The 25427-nt window shown below is 48.4% G+C and overlaps 12 protein-coding genes across 12 annotated transcripts; 4 read left to right on the forward strand and 8 right to left on the reverse strand.

Annotated features, from left to right (window-relative positions):
• Nucleotides 1-997: 997 nt before the first annotated feature.
• UA08_06810 (hypothetical protein) lies at nucleotides 998-2505 on the reverse strand (the record flags this gene model as incomplete). The annotated part of the gene is made up of 4 exons (XM_020269128.1): nucleotides 998-1565; nucleotides 1748-1886; nucleotides 2002-2086; nucleotides 2131-2505. 4 exons carry the CDS (start codon nucleotides 2503-2505, stop codon nucleotides 998-1000), a joined length of 1167 nt encoding a protein of 388 aa, XP_020118168.1.
• Nucleotides 2506-2943: 438 nt separating this feature from the next.
• On the forward strand, nucleotides 2944-4827 carry UA08_06811 (hypothetical protein; the record flags this gene model as incomplete). Its single annotated transcript, XM_020269129.1, has 3 exons — nucleotides 2944-3177; nucleotides 3228-3680; nucleotides 3745-4827. The coding sequence occupies 3 exons, from the start codon at nucleotides 2944-2946 to the stop codon at nucleotides 4825-4827; spliced, it is 1770 nt and encodes a 589-aa protein (XP_020118166.1).
• Nucleotides 4828-5257: 430 nt separating this feature from the next.
• Nucleotides 5258-6336, forward strand: UA08_06812 (hypothetical protein; the record flags this gene model as incomplete). The annotated part of the gene is made up of 5 exons (XM_020269130.1): nucleotides 5258-5446; nucleotides 5524-5748; nucleotides 5829-5993; nucleotides 6075-6167; nucleotides 6229-6336. 5 exons carry the CDS (start codon nucleotides 5258-5260, stop codon nucleotides 6334-6336), a joined length of 780 nt encoding a protein of 259 aa, XP_020118165.1.
• A 519-nt stretch (nucleotides 6337-6855) lies between these two features.
• UA08_06813 (Serine/threonine-protein kinase hal4) lies at nucleotides 6856-7959 on the reverse strand (the record flags this gene model as incomplete). The annotated part of the gene is made up of 1 exon (XM_020269132.1): nucleotides 6856-7959. The coding sequence occupies one exon, from the start codon at nucleotides 7957-7959 to the stop codon at nucleotides 6856-6858; it is 1104 nt and encodes a 367-aa protein (XP_020118367.1).
• Nucleotides 7960-8708: 749 nt separating this feature from the next.
• Nucleotides 8709-10783, reverse strand: UA08_06814 (hypothetical protein; the record flags this gene model as incomplete). Its single annotated transcript, XM_020269133.1, has 4 exons — nucleotides 8709-9179; nucleotides 9255-9409; nucleotides 9946-10052; nucleotides 10134-10783. The coding sequence occupies 4 exons, from the start codon at nucleotides 10781-10783 to the stop codon at nucleotides 8709-8711; spliced, it is 1383 nt and encodes a 460-aa protein (XP_020118167.1).
• A 671-nt stretch (nucleotides 10784-11454) lies between these two features.
• Nucleotides 11455-12643, forward strand: UA08_06815 (Carboxy-cis,cis-muconate cyclase; the record flags this gene model as incomplete). Its single annotated transcript, XM_020269134.1, has 3 exons — nucleotides 11455-11598; nucleotides 11653-11761; nucleotides 11814-12643. The coding sequence occupies 3 exons, from the start codon at nucleotides 11455-11457 to the stop codon at nucleotides 12641-12643; spliced, it is 1083 nt and encodes a 360-aa protein (XP_020118171.1).
• Nucleotides 12644-12740: 97 nt separating this feature from the next.
• UA08_06816 (hypothetical protein) lies at nucleotides 12741-13765 on the reverse strand (the record flags this gene model as incomplete). Its single annotated transcript, XM_020269135.1, has 3 exons — nucleotides 12741-13491; nucleotides 13551-13632; nucleotides 13693-13765. 3 exons carry the CDS (start codon nucleotides 13763-13765, stop codon nucleotides 12741-12743), a joined length of 906 nt encoding a protein of 301 aa, XP_020118170.1.
• Nucleotides 13766-14435: 670 nt separating this feature from the next.
• On the reverse strand, nucleotides 14436-16672 carry UA08_06817 (hypothetical protein; the record flags this gene model as incomplete). The annotated part of the gene is made up of 4 exons (XM_020269136.1): nucleotides 14436-14692; nucleotides 14768-15087; nucleotides 15157-16110; nucleotides 16194-16672. The coding sequence occupies 4 exons, from the start codon at nucleotides 16670-16672 to the stop codon at nucleotides 14436-14438; spliced, it is 2010 nt and encodes a 669-aa protein (XP_020118210.1).
• Nucleotides 16673-17276: 604 nt separating this feature from the next.
• UA08_06818 (hypothetical protein) lies at nucleotides 17277-17807 on the reverse strand (the record flags this gene model as incomplete). Its single annotated transcript, XM_020269137.1, has 2 exons — nucleotides 17277-17500; nucleotides 17555-17807. 2 exons carry the CDS (start codon nucleotides 17805-17807, stop codon nucleotides 17277-17279), a joined length of 477 nt encoding a protein of 158 aa, XP_020118211.1.
• Nucleotides 17808-18276: 469 nt separating this feature from the next.
• On the forward strand, nucleotides 18277-20868 carry UA08_06819 (putative beta-glucosidase G; the record flags this gene model as incomplete). Its single annotated transcript, XM_020269138.1, has 4 exons — nucleotides 18277-18367; nucleotides 18434-18755; nucleotides 18825-18955; nucleotides 19004-20868. 4 exons carry the CDS (start codon nucleotides 18277-18279, stop codon nucleotides 20866-20868), a joined length of 2409 nt encoding a protein of 802 aa, XP_020118212.1.
• Nucleotides 20869-21414: 546 nt separating this feature from the next.
• On the reverse strand, nucleotides 21415-21990 carry UA08_06820 (hypothetical protein; the record flags this gene model as incomplete). The annotated part of the gene is made up of 1 exon (XM_020269139.1): nucleotides 21415-21990. The coding sequence occupies one exon, from the start codon at nucleotides 21988-21990 to the stop codon at nucleotides 21415-21417; it is 576 nt and encodes a 191-aa protein (XP_020118069.1).
• Nucleotides 21991-22655: 665 nt separating this feature from the next.
• UA08_06821 (Catalase B) lies at nucleotides 22656-25133 on the reverse strand (the record flags this gene model as incomplete). The annotated part of the gene is made up of 6 exons (XM_020269140.1): nucleotides 22656-23560; nucleotides 23623-23797; nucleotides 23850-24014; nucleotides 24071-24486; nucleotides 24533-24758; nucleotides 24813-25133. 6 exons carry the CDS (start codon nucleotides 25131-25133, stop codon nucleotides 22656-22658), a joined length of 2208 nt encoding a protein of 735 aa, XP_020118213.1.
• Nucleotides 25134-25427: the final 294 nt, after the last annotated feature.

The following is a 25427-nucleotide window of genomic DNA, read 5'->3' on the forward strand; positions in this document are numbered from 1 at the left end:
GTATTCAGAGCAATCGACATGATTATTGCCTTGGATCTTCAATAGCAGAGCGTGGGAAGCCGCGCACTGTAGATAAAAAAAAAACGATGACATGTAGTTCATACTGCGAAAACAATCCTCTCTTAGGATTAGAGATGTAGCGATTTGACTTCTACTCACTGCGCAGTTGAGAAACCTAGCTGGACGCTAATAAGAAGACTGTAGGATAGACCCCCCCTGCTTTGTAGAGTCGGGTATGTCCCGATCAATAATAGATGTCGAAGATGGCGTCACTTTTCCTCGGTGGGGTAAACATGTCTTTTGGCGACAAATTCACCAGTTTCTTGGATTAATTCAACTGTCCAGTGTTCGCCTTTGGGGTCAGGATGTCTCGAGTCGTTGTGCTTCGCACCCCTAATACAAGTGAGCTTCGTTGGTCTTTCATAAACATGTAACGAGTGCTCACTTCACAATTGCTTCTGTGACTCCTCGTCTTTCCATGCTTTCTTTGTTATTGTCGTAGAGATTCACACAGTGCATCAGGTGTTTATATTACGGGCTCAGACGGAAACAATTCGATAGTGACCGGTTCAAATGATGGGCACCGTCCTGGCGGCCATCATAGTAGGCTAAGCTGCAAGAGCAAACACACGCTTATGCAAGTCTTCCCATTTAACACACCAAGGAGATGAGCACCATGTTCGATTTCTGATAAGCAGACCACCTATATATTACCGAATCTAAGCGATCAAGTGTATCTGGATCCGAAGCGCTTGTACTTTCGTTCAAGAGCAATGTTTTATAGTAACCTGGCTATATATGACGGTAGCATTTTTCAGGTAATGTATAGTATGAGGCCATAACTAGAGCGTGGACAAGTTGTGGACATACTCTGATTTCAATGGCGGAAGTAGAATACTGACATACTAAAACGCTCAGCACCACGCCGGTATCCTCGAGCTTACCAGAATGCGATTGCTTATTGAATGTGACTGATTGAAAAATGCTGAATTACTGCTTATTTGCTTGCACTAAATTTTTCTACTAAATCGAGCACCTCTTTCGCTTTTTCCTCCGTAGCATAGTGTCCGGCATTTGGAAGCCAGATCCCAGTCGGTGCCCAGTCAACGGTGAATTTGGGATGGATAGTCTGGCTAAGTATGTCCTTATAGCTCTTCAGCAATGGGTCATCATCTCCGAAAACAACCAGCACGCGCGTAGGATCCTTCTCGACTGCACCGCCGTTATCACCTGTCGCCCAGAATGGCCTCACGCTGTTGTCTCTTTCGGCCAAACGAGCCTGTGCGTTCACGCTACTGAAGTGGACAGGTCCACATAGTCCTTCCAAGAGTTTCCATAACTGTGTATGCCTAGCATGTAGGAGGATAAACCGAGGCAGTCCCGGAACCATATGCCCAAAGCGAAAGACGCTTGCCTTAGTTGATACCGGCAGTCCGCTGTAGGGTGCAGAATAGCCATCGATCTCCTCTTGAGAAAGATGCGGAGACATGTATCTCATGACACCGGCCTCTGGTAGATAGCCGCCCATGATTCCAGTCGACAAGAACCAGATGATATATAAGAGTCTATAATGCAGTTCCATCTCAGTCGACCGAGGTGGCAGAAAAGAATTCAGCAAGAATATCCGGTGACAGGAAGAGGGAGGTAGATGGGGAAACGTGCAAAGTGCAATGCATCTGCTTGATACTGCAGTTAGATTTTATTGGAAGAGACATAGTTCTGGCCCCCAGAAAAAAAAAAGACATACCCGCCCCAGTCATGAGCGACAAGAATAGCATCCTCAAGACCAGTAACTTCAAAAAACTGGACCAAAGTCCTCATATGCAGCTCAAAGGTAATCGCAGTCCGCCGAGTCACTTTATCGCTGCGGCCATGGCCGATCCAATCTAGAGCATATACCTCATGCCCGCGCTGGGTCAGTTGGGGTAAAATCTGAAGCCGGATTAATTCATTGTCCATGGATCTGGAAAGCATAGTTATTGTACTTCAAACCAGACATACGTTTCTCCAAATGAAACTCCAGCTCGGATTGCCATGTAAGAACACAATTGGCCTTTTCAGCGTATTCTCTCCCGGAGAATCGTGGCTTTTACGTTGGAGGTGTACGTAACGAGCTGTTGCTCCGCATACTGATAGATCTTTGACTGCTGTACTGAAGGGCTGGTCGTGCATCCACCCTTTCCCTTCTCTCGAGATGGGATAAACGGATTCCTTAGGGAAGCGATAATGACCGTCCAGCTGGAGGTTGGCCATCGACTGCTCGCTCTTTCGGTACTCTTCTGTATTCTTTATGAGTGCGCTACGCGCAGATGAAGTGAATAGCCATGGAAGATTCAGGACTAGTGTGGGAAGAATAGTCCAAATCGTCTTGATCACATAGACAGGAAGTAGATAAGCGACTAGGATGAGCCGGCAAACGGTGAAAGACAACAGATATCTGCTGAAGCGCCCATACAATTCTCCGAATACGCCCACCAGCACCTCGAGCACGCCTAAGAAAGGCATTTGTATGTTTCAAACGGATGTTTTAGGATTTTCAACTAGATTGCCGCTTTACATTGACAAATTTATTGGCTTCTAATCTAGGAGAGCATACTGTATGGTTATTTTGCTTCGTATCTATAGAGATGTGACGTCGTGACGAGAGGAGATAACAATACATATGTACAGGTTTCAATCTCTTATCAGGATCCGCCATTGGACCGACCATTTAGTACAGTGGACCGGCCCTTTTTTTGTAATGATGACGCCGACACTTGCTGATACTGGGATACATTTTTGTGCCAAGTTTTGGTGTTTTGATGTTGCAGTTATAAACTGTAGGCATTCCGCGTTGCTTAAATCCTAAATTAAATTGTTACATGTACATACATAACATGTAACTACTACATACTGTATAGAAGCGAACCGGAGTTATTTCCACATTCCAGCCGAACTGCCGGAATGTCTCTTCTAAATACGCTCGTCAATTTGTTCTACCAAATCGTTCAGACACTCCTAATTCAACTCTTCTCGCCAAACCCTCCAGAGCCCACGCAGCGTCTTCCAGGACCTCGTGTTGCCGTCATTGGAACCGGAATCACCGGTGTGTCTTCGGCCGCGCACTGCCTCGGACATGGCTACGAAGTTAAGCTCTTCGAAGCCGGAGACCGGCAGCATTTAGGGGGAATATGGAGTGTAAGAAGTCTTGCCGTGAATCAATAAGCCAATTGCTAATGTGCCTGCAGCAAACGAACAATACATCCAGTTTGCAGATCCACAGTGTCATGTATCGCTTTCACCCTTCAATTCGCTTCCGCAAGGGGTATCCGGATAGACAAGAGATTCTCAAGGAGATTACCGAGCTTTGGGAACACTACAAACTCAATGAGCGGACCACATTTGGCGTACGGGTCGAGAAGGTCTGGCGAGACGAGAAAACCGGGAAATGGATTATTCAAGATCCTTCATACGGGACCTTTGATGGTGTCATTGCAGCAGTGGGCACTTGCGGAGACCCTAAAGTACCACATATTTCGGGCCAGGACAAATTCAGCGGGAAGATCTGTCACTCTTCCAAGTTGACAGACGAAAATTTGAAAGGAAAGTGTGTCATGGTGATAGGTGGCGGAGCAAGTGCCCTGGAGGCCGTGGAAGATGCTGTGCACCAGGAAGCTCGCCATATCGTGATACTATCGCGAGTAAGTGTCTATCTATCCATAGCAGAGTCATGAGCAGTACGTAAATTCTAACCCGATTGTTCAGTCAACCAAGTGGATTATCCCTCGAAATCCAGTCATTGATGGGCTGCTGGCATTGAATCCTTTTGGCAAAGAAACCAGCTTCTCGTGGCTACCAGAGGCACTGCTTAGGAAATTATTCTATCGCGACATGGAGGATCTAGCACCAGCCAAAGCAGGGTTATACACCCAAACACCCCTGGTAAATGACGATGTGCTTCGTCAACTTCGCGCTGGACGCGTGTCATGGCTGCGAGGCGATATCAAAGAATTCAAAGAAAACGGAATCCTCTTTAACCACCGCGAGAAAGGCGTACCCAAGGGCGGCGCTGGCCGTGAGGAGCTAATACGTGGTGATGTCTGCGTGATGGCAACGGGGTTTCATCGACCAAGTCTGGCGTTCTTGCCAGACGAGTGCTTTAAGGCTCCATATAGCCCACCCAACTGGTTCCTCCAGACATTCCCTGTAGGACATCCGGATATGTGTGCCACAAACTCGACGTATGTCAATGCTATTGGCACTGTTGGGAATGTCCACATTGGTCTATATACTCGTCTGCTTCTGATGTACATTGCAGACCCAAGTACTAAACCAACTGCTGCATGGATGCGTGTGTGGGTTGACTGGACGCGCATGTGGAAATGGAGAGCCCCCGGAGGAGCTCTTGAGTTTTTCACATACAGCGAGCTGATCTTGTGGGTGGTTCTCAGTTTGGTCTTTAACCCCTGGCGCTGGCGCTGGATTCCATTTGTGCTTTTTGGCTGGGGACGCATTCGATCTGTCAAACATTCAAGGACCACAACCTCAACAGCTTCCAAGACGCATGTTGAAGAGGGACATGGCGCAGAAACGAAACAGGAGAATCACGACGAAACGAAGGACAGCAAGGAAGACGGAGTAACCCGTCAGGTCAATAATGGTAGCGGAACGCCGAGCTATGCATCAGCAGTTGCCTCCGGGAGCTCGAATGTCAAATTTCACAACAAGCCTATGAGAAGAGAGGCCCGCGATGTTCCTTCTAGCGATGTGCAGCCGGATCAGACTGAGCATGTCAAGGTCAAAACGGTGCCTAATGACGACGCCGCCAAAGCAGCTGTGGCTGCTTAGAAGTATAAAGAGCAGATGCCACATAAAGGAAGCCATAAATGGATAGATATTAGTGTAGATTGGCAATATAAGAAAACTCGATCACAGGATTCCAGTATTACGTACCTTCAATTGATCAACTGATTAGAATAAAACAACGATACAGCTACCGTAAAGAGCATCAATTCGTTGTTTTCAACATCTATTCCACTGTTCGTAGCATTTTTCACTCTCTAATTTATCTACTAGCTTTTTCTCCAGCCACCTGGTAAGAGCTAGATAATCACTACAAAACAAGCAATATCAACCTTGATTTAACTCATGATGTTATGCTTGCGTCTTCCTTCTGCAATTTGTGGGGCTTCTTCTATGGTGTATATATATATATATAAGGTATCCCGAATCCCTATTACTACGACCACCAGTCCATCCAACTGTAATAGCATTAGTTATGGCTCAATCAACTAGCACGTTAGGCTTTGACACAGCCGTCACCAAGTCGACTGTGACGCAGAATCGACCGCCCGCTGTCGATGCCGACACTCACCTAGACTGCCCGTCAGTTGCACGCGCAAACCAAGCAGCGACTCGGGAAAACCCAAGTGGCTCCGAGAATTATGCGAACAAATACAAGGACTATGTGTGTATTTCTATTCTCCCCCCCCCCCCGCTCTCCGTCCTGACATTCATGATTTAACGAATTCTTTCTCTTTCAAGACTGTTTTACAGCAGCATGTGCTGTTCTGGGACCGAGACAACGACGGCACCATAACACCTCTAGATACATATATTGGCTTCCGAGACTTGGGCTTCAATATAATTTTCTCTATACTGGCTGTTCTTATAATAAACATCAGCTTCTCGTATCCGACCAGACTGGCTTATTCCTGGGTACCGGATCCGTTGTTCCGAGTCTACCTGCCCAGCATCCACAAGGCTAAGGTATATACTATCCTGTCTGGCTTGCTTGCTTTTCAGTTTCACTCACTCTTTTTCTCCTTGCCACTGACAATAATTTACAGCACGGCTCAGACAGCGCCGTCATAGACAACGAAGGACGTTTCGTGCCCCAGGCATTCGAGAACCTATTTACAAAGTACAGCCGGAACGGCGAGGAGGATACATTGAGTCTTGCTGATATCTTCCGATTGATGAAAGGCCACAGAGTAGCCGCCGATCCATTCGGGGTAAGTCCATATACATGATCCCGTCTCTTTTCTTAAGACCTGTCTCAAAGTGAGAGTCTGACTGGGGCATCATGCACGTAGTGGGGAGCAGCCTTTTTCGAATGGGGAACAACTTGGCTATTGATTCAGAGAAATGGAAAGGTTCAAAAGGAGGATCTGAGGCAGGTATATGATGTAAGTGTTACTATACTTTTACTTGTTTGCATACTTTAAGAAAAACTGACTTCCTATCTAGGGTTCTATCTTTTGGAATATACGCGAGAAACGTCGCAGGCCAGAGGGTTGGAATCAAGGATACGGCCTTGGTGGTGACGGTTTTGTTGGACCAGTCAAAGTAATCTGAGAAATTGGGCTTCAGTTTGGAGAGTATCATGATAATGAGATCCCCGCACAGTACCATGAAGGGAGATGTTCGTATCTGTCCTGAAAACGAGCTGTAGCGTGGTATCTAGATTTGACTTTGGTGAGAACAAACAATAATTAACTTGTGGTACACTAGTGAAGAAACTCTTTAAGACATTAGGTACAAGCAGAGTTAATCAATCCTCAATAGCTGAGAGGTGTCATCTTCACTTAATAAGTAGATGGGCCCTAGTAGACGTCATTTTCACGCCAACATCAAACCGGTCAAGAAGTAGACTGGTATAAGAATATAGATATATATTGAAACAGGCTAAATGCAGGCGTAACCCTCGCCTTCTCTGCAGACATATATGCTTTGAATCCATTCCGACTTCGCCAATAAGCACATAGTAGGTCTATTTTTCCAATTAAGGGAAAGCATGGCATAAATTGTTTCGCGACAAGACTCCTGGAAAGGCATATTAGATATAAACATAAGGAAAAATAGAAAATAAAGTGATCACCTTACCCCCTCCAGCATTTCAATAGGCTCCCATGTCCCATATTCCCGTCTACTCCTCGCATAATCCTCAAAATACTTGTCTCGATCGACAGCCGCAAAACGCCACATATGCTTCCCTGTCCGCATGTCCATGTACACGACTCCAGCAGACCAGACATCGGCGGCTCTAAGATCAAAAGGATGCGACGACATAGAATCCAAGGCGCTGCTATATTGCTCGGGGCTAATATACGGGAACGAACCGCATAGACCAGAGGATAACCGGACACTTTTTTCCCATGGAAGTCGCACGCATTCCGAGTTTCCAAAGTCTGCAATTTTCAAGCATCCTCTGCAAGTGAGCAGCAGGTTATCCGGTTTGATGTCTCTATGCGCGACGCCTGTTGCATGCAGATAATTTAGACCGCGGACGAGCTGCTTAAAGTAGCAATTTGCCTCTGACGCACAAAGTTTCCCCTGCGACCTCACGCGCGTATACACATCACCTCCAGAACAGTATTCCATGACCTGACAGAAATTGCCGTCGGTATCCTGAATCAAATCCAAAGTCTGAATGACATTGACATGATGAAGACTTGACGAAATGCAGAATTCTGCCCCAACACGTTTCAAGTGTTTCTTGACAGAGTCCCTCTCTCGCCGACAAAACTTTTTCACCGCAAAGAGCTGGCCATCTGTCGGAGGATCGACGGAGTGAGGGCGAAATGCGACAGTGACAACCCCTGAAGAGCCCCTGCCAATCTGTTCTTTGCTTGTGCCGTACTGATTGATGAGCGACGTGTGTGAGGTGGTTTGGTGAGTTGATGCCAGAGGACTACCAAGGACTGGCGATGGTGACTTCGACGACCTAGGTGACACAGGCTGGATGATGTCTTGCTTATTCCCGCTGTTATCGCTGCTGCTATTCTGTCTTTTGATGAGTGTCGCATTTTCTCTTAGTACTTGAAGTTTGTCCTGCAGAAGCTCAAGCAAGCCATCCTGCCGACGGCCGTCGTAGAGACGATGTGTATGCGCTCCGTTGTCGCATAGGAAGAATTTCGTGTCTTTCCGTTGCAAGCCCGGTTTCACTCGGTCTAGACAGTGGCCTTGATCCGTACCCATTCTTTTGGAGACAGCGCTTATTTTTCAAACGAACTTGAGAAGTTTGAGAGAGAATGGAGAGGATCGCAAACTTCAGAGGGAAACGGTAGGAACTTATGCTAACACCTGAGGCATCCCTCTGGGGCTTTATACCTGAGTATACATCAATACGCACGATGACTTGAGGGAATTGTAATGGGAGTTACCATCCAGATGTGCCGGCGGCCTATATGTTAAGAGTCGGAAGTCTCACTATATTCATCTAGTATGAGGCCTTTTTCCCGGCCTTTGCAATATTTTCAAACTACTGCATAGATGACATCAGTTCTCTGTGTCTAGTATTTCACCAGGTAGGTAAGTAACTAAGTATGTAAGTAACGCGGTATCGTGGCTACCTTGGTTCTGGATAGACTATAAAGAGGGGGAAGAAATGAACGGCGAGGGAAAATGCCTCATACTATGGTCGCACAATCACATGCAAAGTAGAAAAGGAAAATGAATGAGTGAATTAACCAAAAAAAGGAAAAGAAAGACCTTCAATTAGAAAAGAATCTTAAATTAAGGGGCCAGTGTCTTCTCTATATACCGGCTATTCGCATGACTCTATAGCCCTAACAGATTCTCCCGAGAATCTGCCAGTGCCCAACTCTCCCACTGCGAGAAAGCTGCCAAGATAAATTCTTGTGGTTCAGTGCGTATATACACGTAGAAAGAAGACCAATAAAAAATAAACACAGGAAAAAGCCGAGAAGAAAACATCGTCGCGTCATTCATTCCAGAAGAAAGGTCGACCAATCTTCAGGAAGAGCATCCACGTCTTCGAATCCGATGTACATCGAGTCCGGCACAAAGGACGTGGACGTAGCAAACATCAGATCGTCGGAAAACGAGTAGGCGGAGGAAGAGGCCTGCAGAAGAGGTTCCTCCATTATCGGGAGCGTCACGTAGGGGTAGCCCATGGACGACGAGTCGTCAAGCTGAGTAGGAAGAGTCGGATTGGGGATGAAGGTGCCGGCTGGTTGAGTGACAGCCGGAGCAAGAGACGGGTCGATTGTTGTTGGGGCTGCCGCAGCAGCAGCAGCAGCAGCAGCAGCAGCATCCAGAGGCGACGATGGCTGCTGGGATTGGCTGGTAGGCTGAGTAGCAGGAAATGGCTCACTTGATAACGGGAGTGGTGCAGGATGTGGTGCAATGCGTGCGAACGAGGAGGGCCGGAGTCGTCGTCGAGCGGCGGCGGACTTCTACAGGGCGAGTTAGCGACACTCAACTGCTGCCTTCTTGGATATCAAGCCACTGTGTTGCCGTTTTCTCAATACTTTTCCAGAGGATTTGCTATCGCTCTCACCATCAGACGACTTTTTGTTGTCGCGGTTGAGCTTGCTATGCTCTTCTCTTTCTTTGCACGGGCCGCGACAGATGCAGCACACGGAAAACGGCCGGCCCTTTTTGTTGATTCGGATCAATGGTCGATCTGCCAATTGGTTAGTTTTCTGTTGTGTTGTTGTCGTTGTGTGCTGTCGGCCGGACAAACCATGATGTCGACAGCTTGACACGCGGTGGCCTCGCACGCAAGCTTCACAAGCCCACTTCTCACCGTCGATGAGCATTCTCCTGGTGTTAGTAAACAAGGAACATGGCGACTATGGCTAGATACAGGGTTGAAGCAGAAAGAAAGAAAGAATTGCAAAGCGAAGGGAAGAATGGGCGAGGGACGAGTGCTTGTGTGCAGCTTTAAATGAGCTCCACCATACAGTGAGCAATCGCAAATCTTAGCACTCTTAGATGCTGCTGACAGCCGTGCTGTGTGAAGTTTTCCGTTGCATCAGTGGATGTGTGTGGCTGGGGAAAATCCCTCATACATCTGAAATTCCCATCGTTTGCTAAGCTTTTCGTCCGTCTGCGCAGCCGCGGTGGGTTGCCCAATTAGGGTAAAGAAATGGCTCACCGTTCCTCTCGCGGGGCATATCGCCTGGTGTTATTGACAACGGCCCTGACTGGCATGCTTACACGAATGGGCCATCTTGAAGTCCAGCTCGGGGCGCTGTGTGGCTGTGCACGCGCATCCCCGGAGATCGTGAGGTACCAGCTTGGCAACAGACGGGATGCGGTGTGACCTAGTAACTGTTGATATCATGGTATATTATTTTGATAGAATACACCTATAGAGATAGATAGGCACGCATCACTTCGCCAACCCGGCCTGGATCTCCGCCGCGGCCTTCATCGGCTTATCGTTGTTCTCTCCCACGTCCAGCGTCACCAAAAACCGGCTAACCAAGTTGTACGCGCCAATGCAGGCCGTCAGCTCGACCACCTCCCTCTCGCTGAACCGGCTCTTGATCGCGCCAAACACCGCATCGTCAACCCGCACATTCAGCGTCACAGCATCCGTGAAGAGCAGCGTCTCCCACTGCGCGTCGGTCAAGCTACTCCCCGCTGGCCTCTGCGTATCCGCCACTGCCCCCTCGGATGTGAACGTCGACGCCGGGATGTGCATCACCTCGTCCAATTGCGCGACCGCGACTCCGGCTTTCAGGGCCAGAGGCGCGTGTGCGTTCCATTCGTAGACCGCGCCGTTGAGGACGGCGATGCGACAGACGGATAGTTCGAGGATGGCCTGGGACACGGTGGTTTTGGTGCGGATAGCCCCGACAAAGGCGTTGTAGCCGTCCGCGACCTGCGGCGAATGGAGGAGGGCGAGATCGAGCGGAATCAGCGGCCGTGGGCGACGTCGAGCAGCGATGCGCTCGTAGATCTCGGCGGTGTTTTTCTGCTCCGCTTCGGATAGAGGCGTGCCATCCGGGTTGGTGGTGGGCGCTGTAGAGGGCGCGTAATTGATGCGCATGGTGCGACGAGTGTTGGTCTGGAGGTTGGCGTAGTGACGGGGTGCTCGTAGGATTGCGCGAGATGGTCCGGTGAGTCTGAGAATGAGTCCAATACTTACTGGCTGAGGGCGTTAGAAAGAGAATAGCTGATGGCATACGTACTTGTTCATCCACGCGGCTCCCTGATTGTCGTTCTGCCGTATATATGTATGGATATATATTTCTCTCTCTGTCTCTCGATCAAGAACTAATCGGTCAGTCAATAATTGTGTCAACAGTAGACGACGATGGTCTTGTGAGGCCGGAGTAAATGCCGGCGTCGGCTTAGCCTTTTGCCGGAACACGGGACAGCTAGCCGACGCTTTTTATGAAAGACGTAAAAAAGTTCAAGCACCCTGATGAAATAACAGATGCGATATCTAGAGTAGATAATCACTAGATTGGCCAATCTATAGACTTGACTATATATCATTGTACATAGAACTAGATATACACACGTAGGGTAATACAATTCTCTCTCGCAGCGCAGCCGGCACTGTCTTTCCCCGCGGTGGGGCATATCGGCTACTGTTGTCGGATGTCGTCAGTTTCCAAGTATAAAGCCAATAAGATCAATAAAATAGAAATATAGCCTCAGTCAGTCTGCAAAAACAACCCAATTCCTCTAATGCGACCGAGTCCACGCAGCAAAATGATCCATCATCTTATGATCGGCACCTGGACCCCGCCAGGAAGAATCTACACCGTCGCATTTGACGACCAGGAACTGACCTTGACATTGGTCAAGAAGACCATGATCCCCGAAGATGAGCCCATCTCATGGATGACATTTGATGTAAGGCAAGTTCGGTACCAGTTCTACGGGGTATAATGCTAAGACAAGTAACAGCATGCTAAGAAAAACATCTACGGCGCCGCCATGAAGAAGTGGTCCAGCTTCTCTGTGCACAGTCCGACAGACATCGTGCACGAAGCGTCGCATCCAATGGGAGGGCATCGTGAGCCACTTCCTATTCTGCTGCTGTTACTGTTTCTGATTCTTTGAACCAGCTCTGGCCCAATCCACCGACACAAACACACGAGCAATCTTCGTGCTCGCAGGCCACAAACCCCCATACAACGTCTATGGCAATCCATTTTACAAATACGCGGGCTTCGGAAACGTGTTTTCCGTCACTGACACCGGCAAACTCGATAAAAACGTGCAGAATTTTGAAATAGACCCTCACTCCGGCATCCACGGCATGGTCTTCGACCCAACCGAGACCTACCTCTACTCGGCGGACATGGGCGCCAACAAGATATGGACACACAAGAAGGACCCGGAAACCGGATTATTGGCATTAGTCGATAGCATCGATGCCCCCGGACCGGGCGATCATCCTCGCTGGGTCGCCATCCACCCTAGCGGACACTACCTGTACGCCCTCATGGAAGCCGGGAATCGATTGGCAGTGTATGTAATTGACGAAAAACGGCACGTCCCCGTCTTCACACGCATGATATACCCCTTGATTCCCCCCGGACTGCCCCCGCGCAACAAGTACCGATCTGATGTCGTCTTCACCACCAAGAGCGGGAAATACCTCTTTGCTACCGCACGATCCAACCATAACGATGTCCATGGTTATATCAGTGGATTCAGACTCGGTCCCGAGGGCAACATTGAGAAACAGTTATTCATCAACCCGACATCGACGAGCGGGGGACACTCTAATGCCGTTAGTCCGTGTGACTGGAGTGATGAGTGGATAGCGCTGTGCGACGACCAAGATGGGTTTGTCGAGATGTATCGGTTCAAGGATGAATTGCTGGGGCGCGTTGCGAGATGCGATATTCCAGAAAAGGGGTTCGGCATGAATGCGATTTGGTATGACTAGCTATAGAATTCCCTATAATAAGAACGATACGACTGCAAAGTATTGAGATTCGGGGTATCTATTCTGTACATAAATGACTGCTATATGACTACAGCTATTAAACATGGGCAATTGTCTTGCTTTCCATAGCATCAAGCTCACTTTTCGCCGCCGTCCCCAACACCCACAAATCAACAATCAGGCATAACATATACCCAGCAAACAGCAAAACAATAACCCACCCGATCACCGCCGCCATATCAAACGTCTTAAGCCACCAGGTCATAATGGCAAAGAGAATCACAAGCCCTATTTCAAAGACCACAACAACCGTCTTAACAACAAGACTAGCCGACGAGATAGGAATCCGAGGCGCATACAGCTCGAGCGTGAATTTATCGCCCGAATAAATACCCCCGTACTGCGATTGCTGTTGAGCACGGTACTGCCGTAGACAAACCATTGACCAGCCGCAGAGGATGAGACAGCTGATAATATGCGCGGCAATACTGGTAGGCAGGAGTAACTGGTGCGCCTTTCCATATCGCGCCGTGTCAAATATGGTGAGAAGAATGAGATTTGTGGCGCCGATCACGGTGAAGAGGATGCTAAGCAGTGGGATGCCGATGTGCAGGAGTAGCGAGTGTTGTTGTAGAGGCCGGGGTGGTAATGACATGACAGGATTAGTGGAGTATATAGATGGTGATGAATTGCCGCGGTTGAGGCCTTGACTGGTCCATGGCGACGTTCTCACCGGACTCACGTAGAAGAAGTAAATGACGAGGCTTGGGATGTATGTGCTCATTGATACTGCTGAGCAGACGATGAATACGGGTTTGAGATTCTGTGCTCCAATGTCGGAGATGAACCTGTTCCAAGTCAGACTTTTTGCTTTCTTTCTGATGAAAACACGATATAAGAAACTTACGCTATACTCTGTGTCTCTTCCTCAGATACATATCGCGGCTCACCGGAGGTATACCATGTACCGAAAAGTGCTCCAAGCATGGCTATTTTCATCCGCATTCTGTTAGTATAGTTGACAAATGGAGCGCAACCAATGGACGTACCAAGCCATGAAGCAACTGTAATTGTCGGTAGAATAACGGCCCATCGCCTTAGGTGATGAATTGGTTGAGGCATATTAGATCTTCACTTAGGTGCGGCTATTTCGAAACTTGTGGTACTTGATCGTGATGGCAAGCAAGGTAGGTAGAAGAGTAACCCTAACGACGATCGAAAGGGGCCTCTGTCATACATAAATAGTGCCCTCTGTTTCTGACAATGGCATGGCTCATAATAAGCTACTGTCAAGATGCAAGGGGGACGAGAATTGACATGCCTTTCCTAGCTGGGAAATTTCCACGTGTGTGCCGGATTCCAGGATATGGCGAGTTTCACAAAGTATGTATGCAGTCTATATAATGGCCAATAAAATTTAAGGACGAGAATGGGCGCGGTGATTCGTGGCTGGAAATGACTATCTGGAGTGGCTGGAATGTTGAAGCCGCGGCGAGGAATGCAGGGCCCCTAGTCAAGCTATGCTTGCGATATCCAGAGGAATGGACGATAGTATAAACCTTCGGAAATATCCCTGCCACTTGTTTATTGTGAATGACAAATGCTTTGACTTTTTGGAGTTATTGTATGTTAGAAGCAAGTTCTATAGCACATTGAAGACACGGACGTATGTTACCCTTCATTCGTTAGACGTGATATCATCTACTAGCATTTTTCTATAGTATAGAGATGGACACTTCATATAGATTAATTTAAGCCGAGCAATTGTGAATGCGTTACTGTTTCATCAGAATCATCCATCTCTCACGTCCGTTGTGGAGGATCCGGGATCAGCACGCGCATTATGAAGTACGGCGTATGCGTTATGAAGGAAAATATTCCCTAGCTCCGCAGGCTCGTAAATGCTGGTGTAATGCACAGACACCAATCTGCTCTTATACACCTTGGCCAACTCCAGGAATTGCCGTGTATAGTAATCTCGCACTCCTTCCACGGTATGAAGGTCCTCCTTGGCCTCCTCGCCATAGACCTCTGGATAACGACCCTGTGCTATCTTCCGTTGCAGTTTATCCATTTGATGGAATACGATATTAATTGGCACGTTCGCGAACCACACGCTCTTACAAAGGGAGTCGAAAAGCATGAAGCTTTCCTGCATCTTGTTTCCGTACTCATCCTCTGCCAAGCTCTCGTCGTAACCGGAAATGTCGATAAAGAAGAATAATATAGAAACATTCGAAAACGTATGTATCCATTTCTTGCGCTCGGAGCGCCGGCCTCCTACGTCGATAATTTTGACCTCCATGAAGTCCTTGTTATTGCCGGTTTTTTGGTTGTCGAGTCTCATCTCGAAGATACCAGTGGTCTTGACATGGTTCCATAGGGTATCCTCGATGTTAGGTGTATAATCATCCTGCGTGACTCGGTCTATGGCTTCGCTGAAGCTATAATCGTCGTGAATCCGTTAAACTAGCTGCCCGAAAGGGGAACAATGAACAGCCAATAAAACTTACTAAGAACACCTTTGATCTAGTACACTTGCAGGTAGCTTATCCAAAAGTCCACTTGCTTTCACCTCGTTCCATAACGCTTTGAGTTCATTAGGCAATGTGTCTTCTGTCTGAGTCGATCCAGACCGGTATCTGACTATCTGCAATCCCTCGCGAACCTTTTCGCATTGTTTACGTAGCTGGTCTATCTCCGGTGAACGGGATGTATCCACAATGTTCTCCTCGACCATGCTGACGAGTCGTTCAACCACACCCAATCGAGTTGGACTTGGGTATTCGTTGAAGCGGCCAGTGGCCAAATGGATTGCCTTCACAGCAGTAGACTTACCGCTGGCAGAGCAGCCAAGTAAGAGGAGATTAGCCGTTGATGGCTGGGTTGTGCTGATCGTACTCTCTGTTGGCTGAACGCTTGGAGGTGATACGATTCTTCGGCCAAGTCGAGGATAAGCCAGTAGTCTACTGGGCCTCCGTTCGTGGCTTTTACTGCTCAATGCCACATTTGAGGGTGCCTTGGTCTTGGGCTTCTTATTTGCCTCCGAAGCCTGTTCCGAGATTTTGGGCAAAGGAGAATAAGACACGGCCAACGAACTATTTACCATGACTTCAATTCTGTCGCCCTGAGCGGCGCTGGCGGTATCTGATACATAATCATCCTGCGTATTAACCGGTGGAGCTGCCGTTATTATAGTCGACGACTTGTTCTTTCTTTTCAGCAAAATTGACTGCCGCATCGACGACATTGCCACAGTGCGATAGGCCTTTGAGCTGAACAAATCTCGGTCAAAACCGAACTCCGTATCGATAAAGTCACCATCATCTATGGCAGAGCTCTGCCGACTCAGAAATGACTCCCTGTCTCTCTGCAGCAGGAGAGAGGATGTATCGTCTTTGACCTGTTCGAAGACAAGCCGACTTGACTTCCTACGTAAAACGTTGCCTTGTTCCATCAATGATTCACTGAGTATTGGACATGTTCACGTCAGCATCTGGCATTGAACGTTGATCTACCAATAAGCAACCGGAGAAAGGCAACAACAAACCATTGTGTTACGGTAAGAAGCAGGTTCAAAGCATTAATCTGATTGTTCAACATGCCCTGATACTCATTCATATCGCCTTCTTCCCACAAAAACTTCACCTTGCTCCGCACATCACTCAACCCAGATGATTGAGAGTGAGACGACAACTGAAACCGACTCAGTTGCTCATCGAGTACCTTGATGACAGACTCGCAGCAATCAATCGACAACAAGAGATCACAGACTAGCTGCTCATCATCCAAGGCAAAAACCGCTGCGCCGTTTTTCCTAGGTACCTCATCATGGCTAATCTCAATGAGATCCTTAATTTTTTTCAGCGCCGCTTTGAGCGTCGACAGTTGCCCGGCGATTTGCCTGATTTTGAGACCAAAGCGAGAGTATCGCGATGCAAGGTTAAGTAGACTTATAATCGAGTGCGATGTGACATCGATTAAACCAGCGATGGAGCTGGCTAGGGAGATAACCGAGATAGGATCCATATGCGGAGCATGGCCTTCTGAAGGACGGCCTTGAAAGTTGAGATGAAAGTAATTCACCAGAGAGATTGATGATTGATTTCTATAGAATTTTGTTTTTTTTTTTTTTTTTTTTTTTTTCAATAGGAATTCTCAGGTGGCGGAGTATATATGAAGAGCTACGCGAGCTGTGACGGACTGACTGGTGGTGGAATGAGGCTGAATCATGCATGGACAACTCACCAATCAAATCCCATCACCAATGGCCAACGCACGAAGCACTCGCAAGGCATACATGGCAGTATTTTCCGTAGAAATTCCGCGAGAGAAGTTCCTTGCAGGAGAGATTTCCTCGAATGCCCTAGCCCTAACCCCGAAACATGGCAACAATTATTACTGAATTCCCAGTTTGCTAGCAAGCTATGAACATGTCGCTACCGCTGCTTAGGACGTGGCATCCTTCACTGGGGCTAGCGTAGGGTTCCCTGGGTACAATCGCCTATGCTTCCGTGCTCCGGAGCCGGGATACAGTCACTATATTCGATTAGCAGCTTGACCAATGCTAGACGTCCTTTTCTGCAGCCAATTGTAAGAGTTCTGTTATTGATTCAAGGGGCAGTCTCGTTACTTAACAGCCCGTAGCAAGGCTGAAATGTTGCTGTCCCGATATCGATATGGATGAAAATATCGTATACATAGGGCGACGGGTCTGCGGCCCAAAACCGGAGGACAGGGATCTCTCGGGCATCAAATCTAGTTCCGACTGACTATTACATGTAGGTGCAATCGTGCATGGTTCCCCGCAAGAATTCCCTGCTGGTTCTAGCTGGGGTACATCCGATGCCCGGGTCACTGTCCAGATCCATCAACTGTAGGCTTTTTAGTGTATTTACAATGTTCACGCACCCGTGGTGGAAATACGTCTTTCTACCGCTGGGTATTTACCACTAGATAGACCGGTTTGGTTATAGCGAACAAGAAGTTTTCCAAAGAAAACCAGAAACAACTCAATAAGCATCTCCATGAATGGCCAGGCAATATCTTCCTTCTCCCCGTCGAGGATTGCGGGGTTAATCCAGCATTTGCACAACCTTTCAAGTCTATATACCGAATTAGGTAGCCCCGGGTTCTTGTACATATCCTCCCCGCACTGAAGCATGGCGGTCACCAGGCCGGTATCGACCGACTGCTTTAACAGACGACTTGAACATTCGCCTCTCTGCCACAGCATCGGTCTGTCTGTACCTCGGTGGAAGGTTTTCCGAGTGTAGTGTTACTCCGCATGGTGACGTGATGCCCAAGGTGTCTGTTCGTAGTTGAAGACCTTCTCGCTACAGGTCGAATAATAGGAAGCCTTACAACACGTTTGATGCGGGGATGCCATGCATATCTCCTCTTTTATCCTCTGCTTCGGCTCATGGTTGCAGACTAGACAACTAGACGAGGGAAGTCGGTTGTGGTGGTATATGCATTTGCCGGATCATGTACCGAGAGGATTATTCGGTATCTGCATAATCCATATACTTCATGGGCTAGCATCCATATATAATGGCTCAGCTGCCGTTGATCTAATATAATCTAGCAGTCTGAGAAAGACATAGATAGAGACAAGTGACACATTATCAATGATGCTCTGGTCGACAGTTCTCGTGTCCGCTGTGACCTTTGGCGCACATCTGGTGCAAGGCCAATATATAGAGGAGCAAGTGTATCCTTCACGTAAGTATGGATAGTGCCTAAGTACACAAGTACAGCTTGAGAACTAAACTTTGACCTTGACTATAGCCAATGCCACCGGTGCTGGAGGTTGGTATACAGCGTTTCAGAAAGCGTCTACTTCCACAGCGCAACTGAACCTCGCAGAAAAGGCCTTCCTGGTGACTGGTGTTGAAGGACCTTGCGTAGGAAACATTGCCGCCGTTCCACGCATAGGATTCAAGGGTCTCTGTTTACAGGATGGACCTTTAGCCATTCGGCAAGTCAGTTATGCGAGTGTGTTCCCTGCGGGAGTATCTGTGGCAGCGACCTGGGATCGAGATTTACTCTACCACCGCGGTGTTGAGATGGCCGCAGAGTTCAAAGGGAAAGGTGCCAATGTTGCTTTAGGGTATGTCACATCTAGACGTTGCATCACCATTGCCAGAGTGACCTAATCGGGTCAATTATTTTATTTTAGCCCTGTTGCTGGTCCTCTCGGACGATCTGCTCTCGCAGGTAGAAATTGGGAAGGCTTTTCCCCCGACCCGTACCTCACGGGGGTTGCCTTTGCAGAAACGATCAAAGGGATCCAGTCCCAGAAAGTCCAAGGTAAGAGCGTTGATACCATATTTTCCGGTTTCTTCTAAACTCTGCTAGCATGTGGCAAACACTTTATCGGCTACGAGCAAGAAACACAGCGGAATCCGAGTACTTACCGAAATGGAACTATCGAACAAGAAGCCGTATCATCTAACATTGATGACCGCGTCATTCATGAACTCTATTTATGGCCCTTTGCTGAAGGCGTTAAGAGCGGACTATCCTCGATAATGTGCAGCTATAACCGCATCAACGAGACATATGCCTGCCAAAACAGCAAGACTCTCAATGGTCTTCTGAAGGATGAACTCGGTTTCCAAGGCTATGTCGTGTCCGACTGGGCCGGAACCCACTCAGGCGTCTCTTCGGTTTTGTCCGGGTTGGATATGGATATGCCTGGATCTATTGGCTTCGAGAATGCGAGCGTTAGCTCCTATTTCGGGAACAACATCACGGCAATGATCAATAATGGAAGTGTTCCAGAAGCGCGGCTCAATGATATGGTGAGGCGTATCCTTACGCCGTATTACTACCTCCACCAAGATTCTGAGGACTATCCCACTGTCGACCTCGACACTGCGCAGATATCATACGGAATGTTCGGAGGCGAGCTTCCGACGTTCTCGTATCCTTTCAATCTCGGAAACCTTACGAACATCAACCGCGATGTACGCAGTGACCACAGCGATTTGATTCGGGAAATCGGCGGAGCAAGTGCAGTTCTTCTAAAGAACACCAACAACACGCTGCCATTGTCGAAACAAATCAGACGTATCTCGGTCTTTGGGAATGACGCTGCTGACATATCAGGTGGACCGTATGACCCAGAAAACACGATTGGTGTCCAAGCTGTTGGCGGTGGCTCTGGCTCGGGTCGTTTCACGAATCTCGTAGCACCACTGGAGGCAATCAAGCAGCGCAATCCTCAGGCCCTGGTACAGTATGTCACCGACAACAAACTCTTGACTCAAGACCCATCAGGAACTCTAGACACTGTCTACCCCGGCGCAGATGTCTGTCTCGTGTTCCTCAAGACATACGCCACCGAGGGCGAAGACCGCACAAACTGGCTTCTCGATGACAACTCCACTGCCGTTGTTGAGAGTGTAACGAGTTATGGCGGATGCTCCGAAACCGTCGTCGTCTCCCACTCCGTTGGCCCTAATACCCTGCCATGGGCAGACAACGAGAATATCACCGCTATCGTGGCTGCACATTTGCCAGGAGATCAAGCTGGAAACGCCATTGTCGACGTACTGTTCGGCGACGTCAACCCATCTGGGAAGCTCCCATACACAATTGCCTACAACTCAAGTGACTACAACGCACCAATCGTCAATTTCACGGACGTCGATAACAGCGACCCAAACTTATGGCAGTCTAACTTTACCGAAAACTTGCTGATTGACTATCGCCACTTTGACTACAACAATATCACGCCACGGTACGAATTCGGATATGGACTGTCCTACACAAGCTTCTCTGTGTCCAATCTTCAAATATCGACGAGTTATCCTAGCGGTGGGGACGTCTCACCAGTGCCACGCCCTCTGAATGGAACGATCGCCCCGCCTGGAGGCAATCTAGACCTTTACACTGTTCTTGCAAATGTTCAAATCACCGTTCAGAACACGGGAAAACTGGCAGGTCGCGCTGTGCCTCAGATCTACATCGGATTCCCTCAAACAGAAGACGTCGACGAAACCTTACCAACACCCGTCAAAGTGTTACGTGGTTTTGACAGAACCGAGCTTCTGCAGCCCCAAGAGTCGGTTACTTTGAATTTCGACTTGCGGCGGAAGGATGTTTCGTCGTGGGACGTTGTAAAGCAGGAATGGGTGATCCCATCAGGAGCTTTTACTGTGATGGCTGGATGGAGCAGTCGCGATTTACCTCTGAACAGAGCTTTGAGATTGCTCTAATTTTGTTTCAATTTCTTGCTTTCAATTTGCTGCGTTTCATGGTGGAATTGATCCCAATCAAAGTGCCGTTGGGTATAGCAGTAATCATCTTTTGTGCAAACCCAATTGATTGCCTAGGTATGTTGAATTAATTACCGGGTTGTTCTCAGATAATTGTTATGGAGAGAGCATGACTTTATTGCTTGCGCTGTTATGGTGAACTTGTCAATTGCATAAACCTCTTTACCTGCCGTGAGATTGGATTCGACAGCAAGGATAAGGATAATCCAAATAATACACAAGCTTGAGCGAATGAGAAAGATAAATGTAACTCATTACATGCATACGAAATTGGGATATCATCGCAATAAGACCAAACAAAAAAAGAGAAAGAGAGGGGGGGGGGAGGGAAAAAAGGGGAACAAACCAAAAAAGGGGAAAAAAAAACCATAAGTCAGAGAAGAAAAAAGAGAACTATTAGAATGAGCATCCTGAAGACACAATCACTCACTGAAGAAAATGCAGAAAGCATGGAGAGATTGAAAAGACGAGTAGGATATCACTAGGCTAGTTCGCCCACTTGGATAACAAATCTTCAATCATCTGATCATCCTCTCGCTTTTTTCTTCTTTCTCTCTCCTGTCGCTCAATAGTCTTCTGCCGTTCCTCCATTAACTTGGCATTGAAGCGTGGGTCCAATTTATTCAGCCATTTATTTCTGTGCGGTGGGATTGGCATCGGCGATGTACTACTCTGAGAGCTTGGCGGATTGGATGGGACAACGGATGGCAGCGACGTTGAGAGCGATCTGTTATTGTTGGCAGTGTTGTTGAAGTTCTTGTACTCAGGCTTGTGTTTAATATCTAGCGCGCCGGTGGTAGGCGACTTTCTAGGCTGAGGAGTCTGCGGATAGGGCGCTTCGTCACAATCGCGAATCTCGTCGAAGATAGGCTCTTTTTCGCACTCCGGAATGGTGGGAGGTTCGGCATGCGAATGCGACTTGTTGAACGAGAACGACGACGACCGCATGAAGGAGAAGGGCTTATGACCCGATGGGGCAGAGGAGGGGCTCAGCGTGGAGAGATCATTCGAATGAGAGCATTGGCGCGTCAAGCCTGCCGGCTCGCCAGTCACTCCTGGCATTGTAGTATCTGGGACTGATGATTCGCTCGAGATTCGCTTTTCAGGGGGGTGTCGATTCTGATTGAAATCTCGCGTGTCAAGAGGGCAGACGTGAAAATCCCGCAGGCCACACACAAGGTTTATAACGGCATTTTTGACGTCGCGCCTGTGACAGTGTGAAAGCGGTAAGTGTCGCGAAAATCCACGAGGCGCGATTGGCGACGCAGGGACCAAAGCGTACTGGATCAGCGAAGCAGTACGATGCCAATGAGTAAGTAGATCGCAAGGCAGGGAAGGTGGCGGGTGGTGGTTGGGAGAGGCATTTTTAGGTTTGCGCCGCTTTCATTCACCGATTCTGTTTAGGAAGGTGGAGCCAGTCTCGCGTGTCACAAATCGCGCGCCGTGATTGGCTTCCCGGGATGTGACGTCAGGCGGAGAGCTGACCAGGTACCCCGGATTTATCCGCCAATCGCCGTGAATTCCCGGCGGTTATATATAGATCCAAGTTATATATAGCACCATCCACGAGGCTAGAAGCATTCTGCATGCTTCCATGAAATGCATACTATGAGCGAAGGTATTTGCAATGCCTGTTATCTATTCTAGTCAGTCGACTGCTCACAAGACGTTCTTGAGGGTTAAGCCCATCGACTATCTGAACTAATTTCTATCGATACATGCTAAGACTAATCCTGATCCAGCGCAAAGCGGTCCACAAACTTGAACGTGGCAAGATCCTGTGTCAGCTGGTCGACGAAGTCATCGTCAACAGAGGCTCCGGTGAGAACCCCAGTATCCTCGGTGCTAATATCTGCAGCAGACAAGGCTGCAATGGCGCTTCCCAAAGCTCCGACGGGTTTCCCAAAACGAAAAGCGTCGACCAAGATCTGCGTGGGACGTCCGGCAGGGTACAGAGTTATGTTAGATTTAGCGGTGAATGTTTGAGACCCAAAGAGAGCCTCGGATCCAGAGGCCACCACGACAGAATCGAAGTTGGTGGCGTCGGACTGTGAGTAAGTCGCTGATACTCCGGGGGCAAGGCGTTCAGCTACAACGATGACATCGACGTTAAAGCTCTCTAAGTTTTGCAACAGAGTTTGCGCGTCGTCAATACTGCTCTGGTTATTTACTGAAGCAAGAATGCCAACTACAAGCCCGTCAATCCGCTTCAAAGGAGTGCCAAAGGTTCCGACATTGGTTGTCTTGTTGTTGTGGTAATATGTAGGGTCGGGCTGGGGAGGACTGACACCAATGGCAACGGCGACGCGCGTGGCAATGTCGTTGTTGACGCGGTTAAGTTGAGTGATGAAGTTGTTCTTGATGACATCATTGTCGATATGAGATAGCTCGAAGCGCAAAGCGTTGATCAAGAATTGCTGTTCAGCAGGTATCAAAGAGTTGTAAAACAAGCCGGGCTGGGACCACACGTCAGCAAATGTCGGGCTGGTGGCGCGCAGAAGATGGCCGTTAACAGTTCGTCCAGGACTCGTGAAGAACCCTTTTCCAACAGTTTCGTTGGCCTGCTTTGGAAACCCATCGTTCACGGTGTTAGGAGAGTACGCGGCCTCGTTGAGAGGAATGAACATCTGGCCTATTATGTGTCACTTATAAGCGTTCCAAAGTTTTGGATAACTATGAGCCACGTTCACTTACTTGATCCATCGCGATTGTTATTGTGGAAAGGAACACGAGGGCGATTTATGGGTATCTGTTCAAAGTTGGGACCGTTGTTACGATTCAGCTGAGTATCAAGATATGAGAATATGCGACCTTGAAGGAGGGGATCTTCAGTGAAGTCGATGCCGCGAACAATATGGCCAGGTTGGAACTGACTTCATTAGTATGGTCAGAGTTATGGGCCATTTGGAACATTCACTGACCATTACTTGCTCGGTCTCTGCAAAGTAGTTGAGCGGATTCCGGTTCAACTGCATCTTGCCGAGTGGAGTGATAGGGACATCCTCAACTGGTAGTATCTTGGTGGGGTCAAGCAAGTCAAATCCGTAACTGAGAGCATCAGACTCATCGATTATTTGTACACCAAGCTGTAGTCGTTAGCCGATTATTACATTCAGCAAGAGGTGGTACTTCGGATACATACTTCCCATTCTGGAAATCTCCCAGCTTCGATATTATCATACAAGTCTTGTCGCATGAAATCGGAGTTCTTGCCAGCAGTGGCTTGGGCTTCTTCCCAGACCAAACTTGCGCGGCCCTGCAGCGAGGTCCAGTGGAATTTGACCAGTTTCGAGGAGCCATCGTTGGTCACAAAGCGATAAGTGTGAACTCCAAACCCATCAACATGACGAAAAGACCGTGGGATACCGTGGCCGGCCATGGCCCAGAATAGTGTGTGCAATGTACTCGGCTGTTGACTAAAATAGTCATACGCAGTGTCATGAGCAGTTGCAGCCTGAGGAATTTCGTTGGCAGGTTGGGGTTTGACGGCATGGATAAGGTCTGGGAACTGAATGGCATCCTGGATAAAAAAGACCGGTATATTATTCCCGACAATATCTGCTAGAGTTAGCGCGGCTTATCTCATAACGAAAGGCATTCATACCGTAGTTGCCTTCATCGGTATAAAGCCGGACGGCGAACCCGTGAACATCACGAGCGGTGTCAACGCTACCTCGACTGCCTGCCACAGTAGAAAAGCGAGCAAACACCGGGGTTTCCTTTCCAGCAGCTCCGAGAAATGCGGCAGCAGTGATATTGGACCAATCAGCATAAGACGTGAATACACCGTGAGCACCTACACCTCGGGCATGCACAGCTCGTTCCGGTACCTAGAGTAGTACATCAGGACTTGAGAAAACATGAATGATTGGAGAAAGACTGACTCGCTCATGATCAAAGTGCTGGATTTTTTGGCGAAATATAAAGTCCTCTAGAAGCGTTGGTCCGCGCGAGCCGGCCTTCAGGCTGTTTTGGTCCTCTATCGGTCCGCCCACATCGGAGGTGAGGTACGTGCTGTTATCATTGAGGTAGAATTGGGACAAGAACGTTTCTGTTTCGGAGGAAGCATTCGTTGACTGCCGCCTTTCGACTTGATGGGGATTCGCCGTGCCACTTCCCAGGTTCTCTCCCGTAAGCAGGGGGCATGCAGCTGAAGCCACAGCAACGAGGCCGGCGAGGCTGCCGAGGAAGCGGTTCCCTCGCATTTTTCAGTGCGTTTGTGAGACTGATAGAATAGTAGAAGCTGAACTGATAAAAAATCTTGTAAATGCAATACTTGCGACGTGAGCGAGCGAGGAATAAATAGCCGGCGGTTTGCTCGCGAGGCAGGGGAAACGCCGACGAGAGCAACCGCTGTCAATGGGTTCCTGCCCAATCTTTGCATAGTTCTGCGGCGCATCTCGTGCATTTCATGCATTCCATCCAGAAAATTGTGACTTGATTTGGGGACTTGCATGTGCTTGGGGGCAGTATGCGCGCTAGATGTCTTGGTACTCAAA

Source organism: Talaromyces atroroseus, assembly GCF_001907595.1.
Source record: "Talaromyces atroroseus strain IBT 11181 chromosome Unknown scaffold_9, whole genome shotgun sequence".
Taxonomy (NCBI): domain Eukaryota; kingdom Fungi; phylum Ascomycota; class Eurotiomycetes; order Eurotiales; family Trichocomaceae; genus Talaromyces; species Talaromyces atroroseus.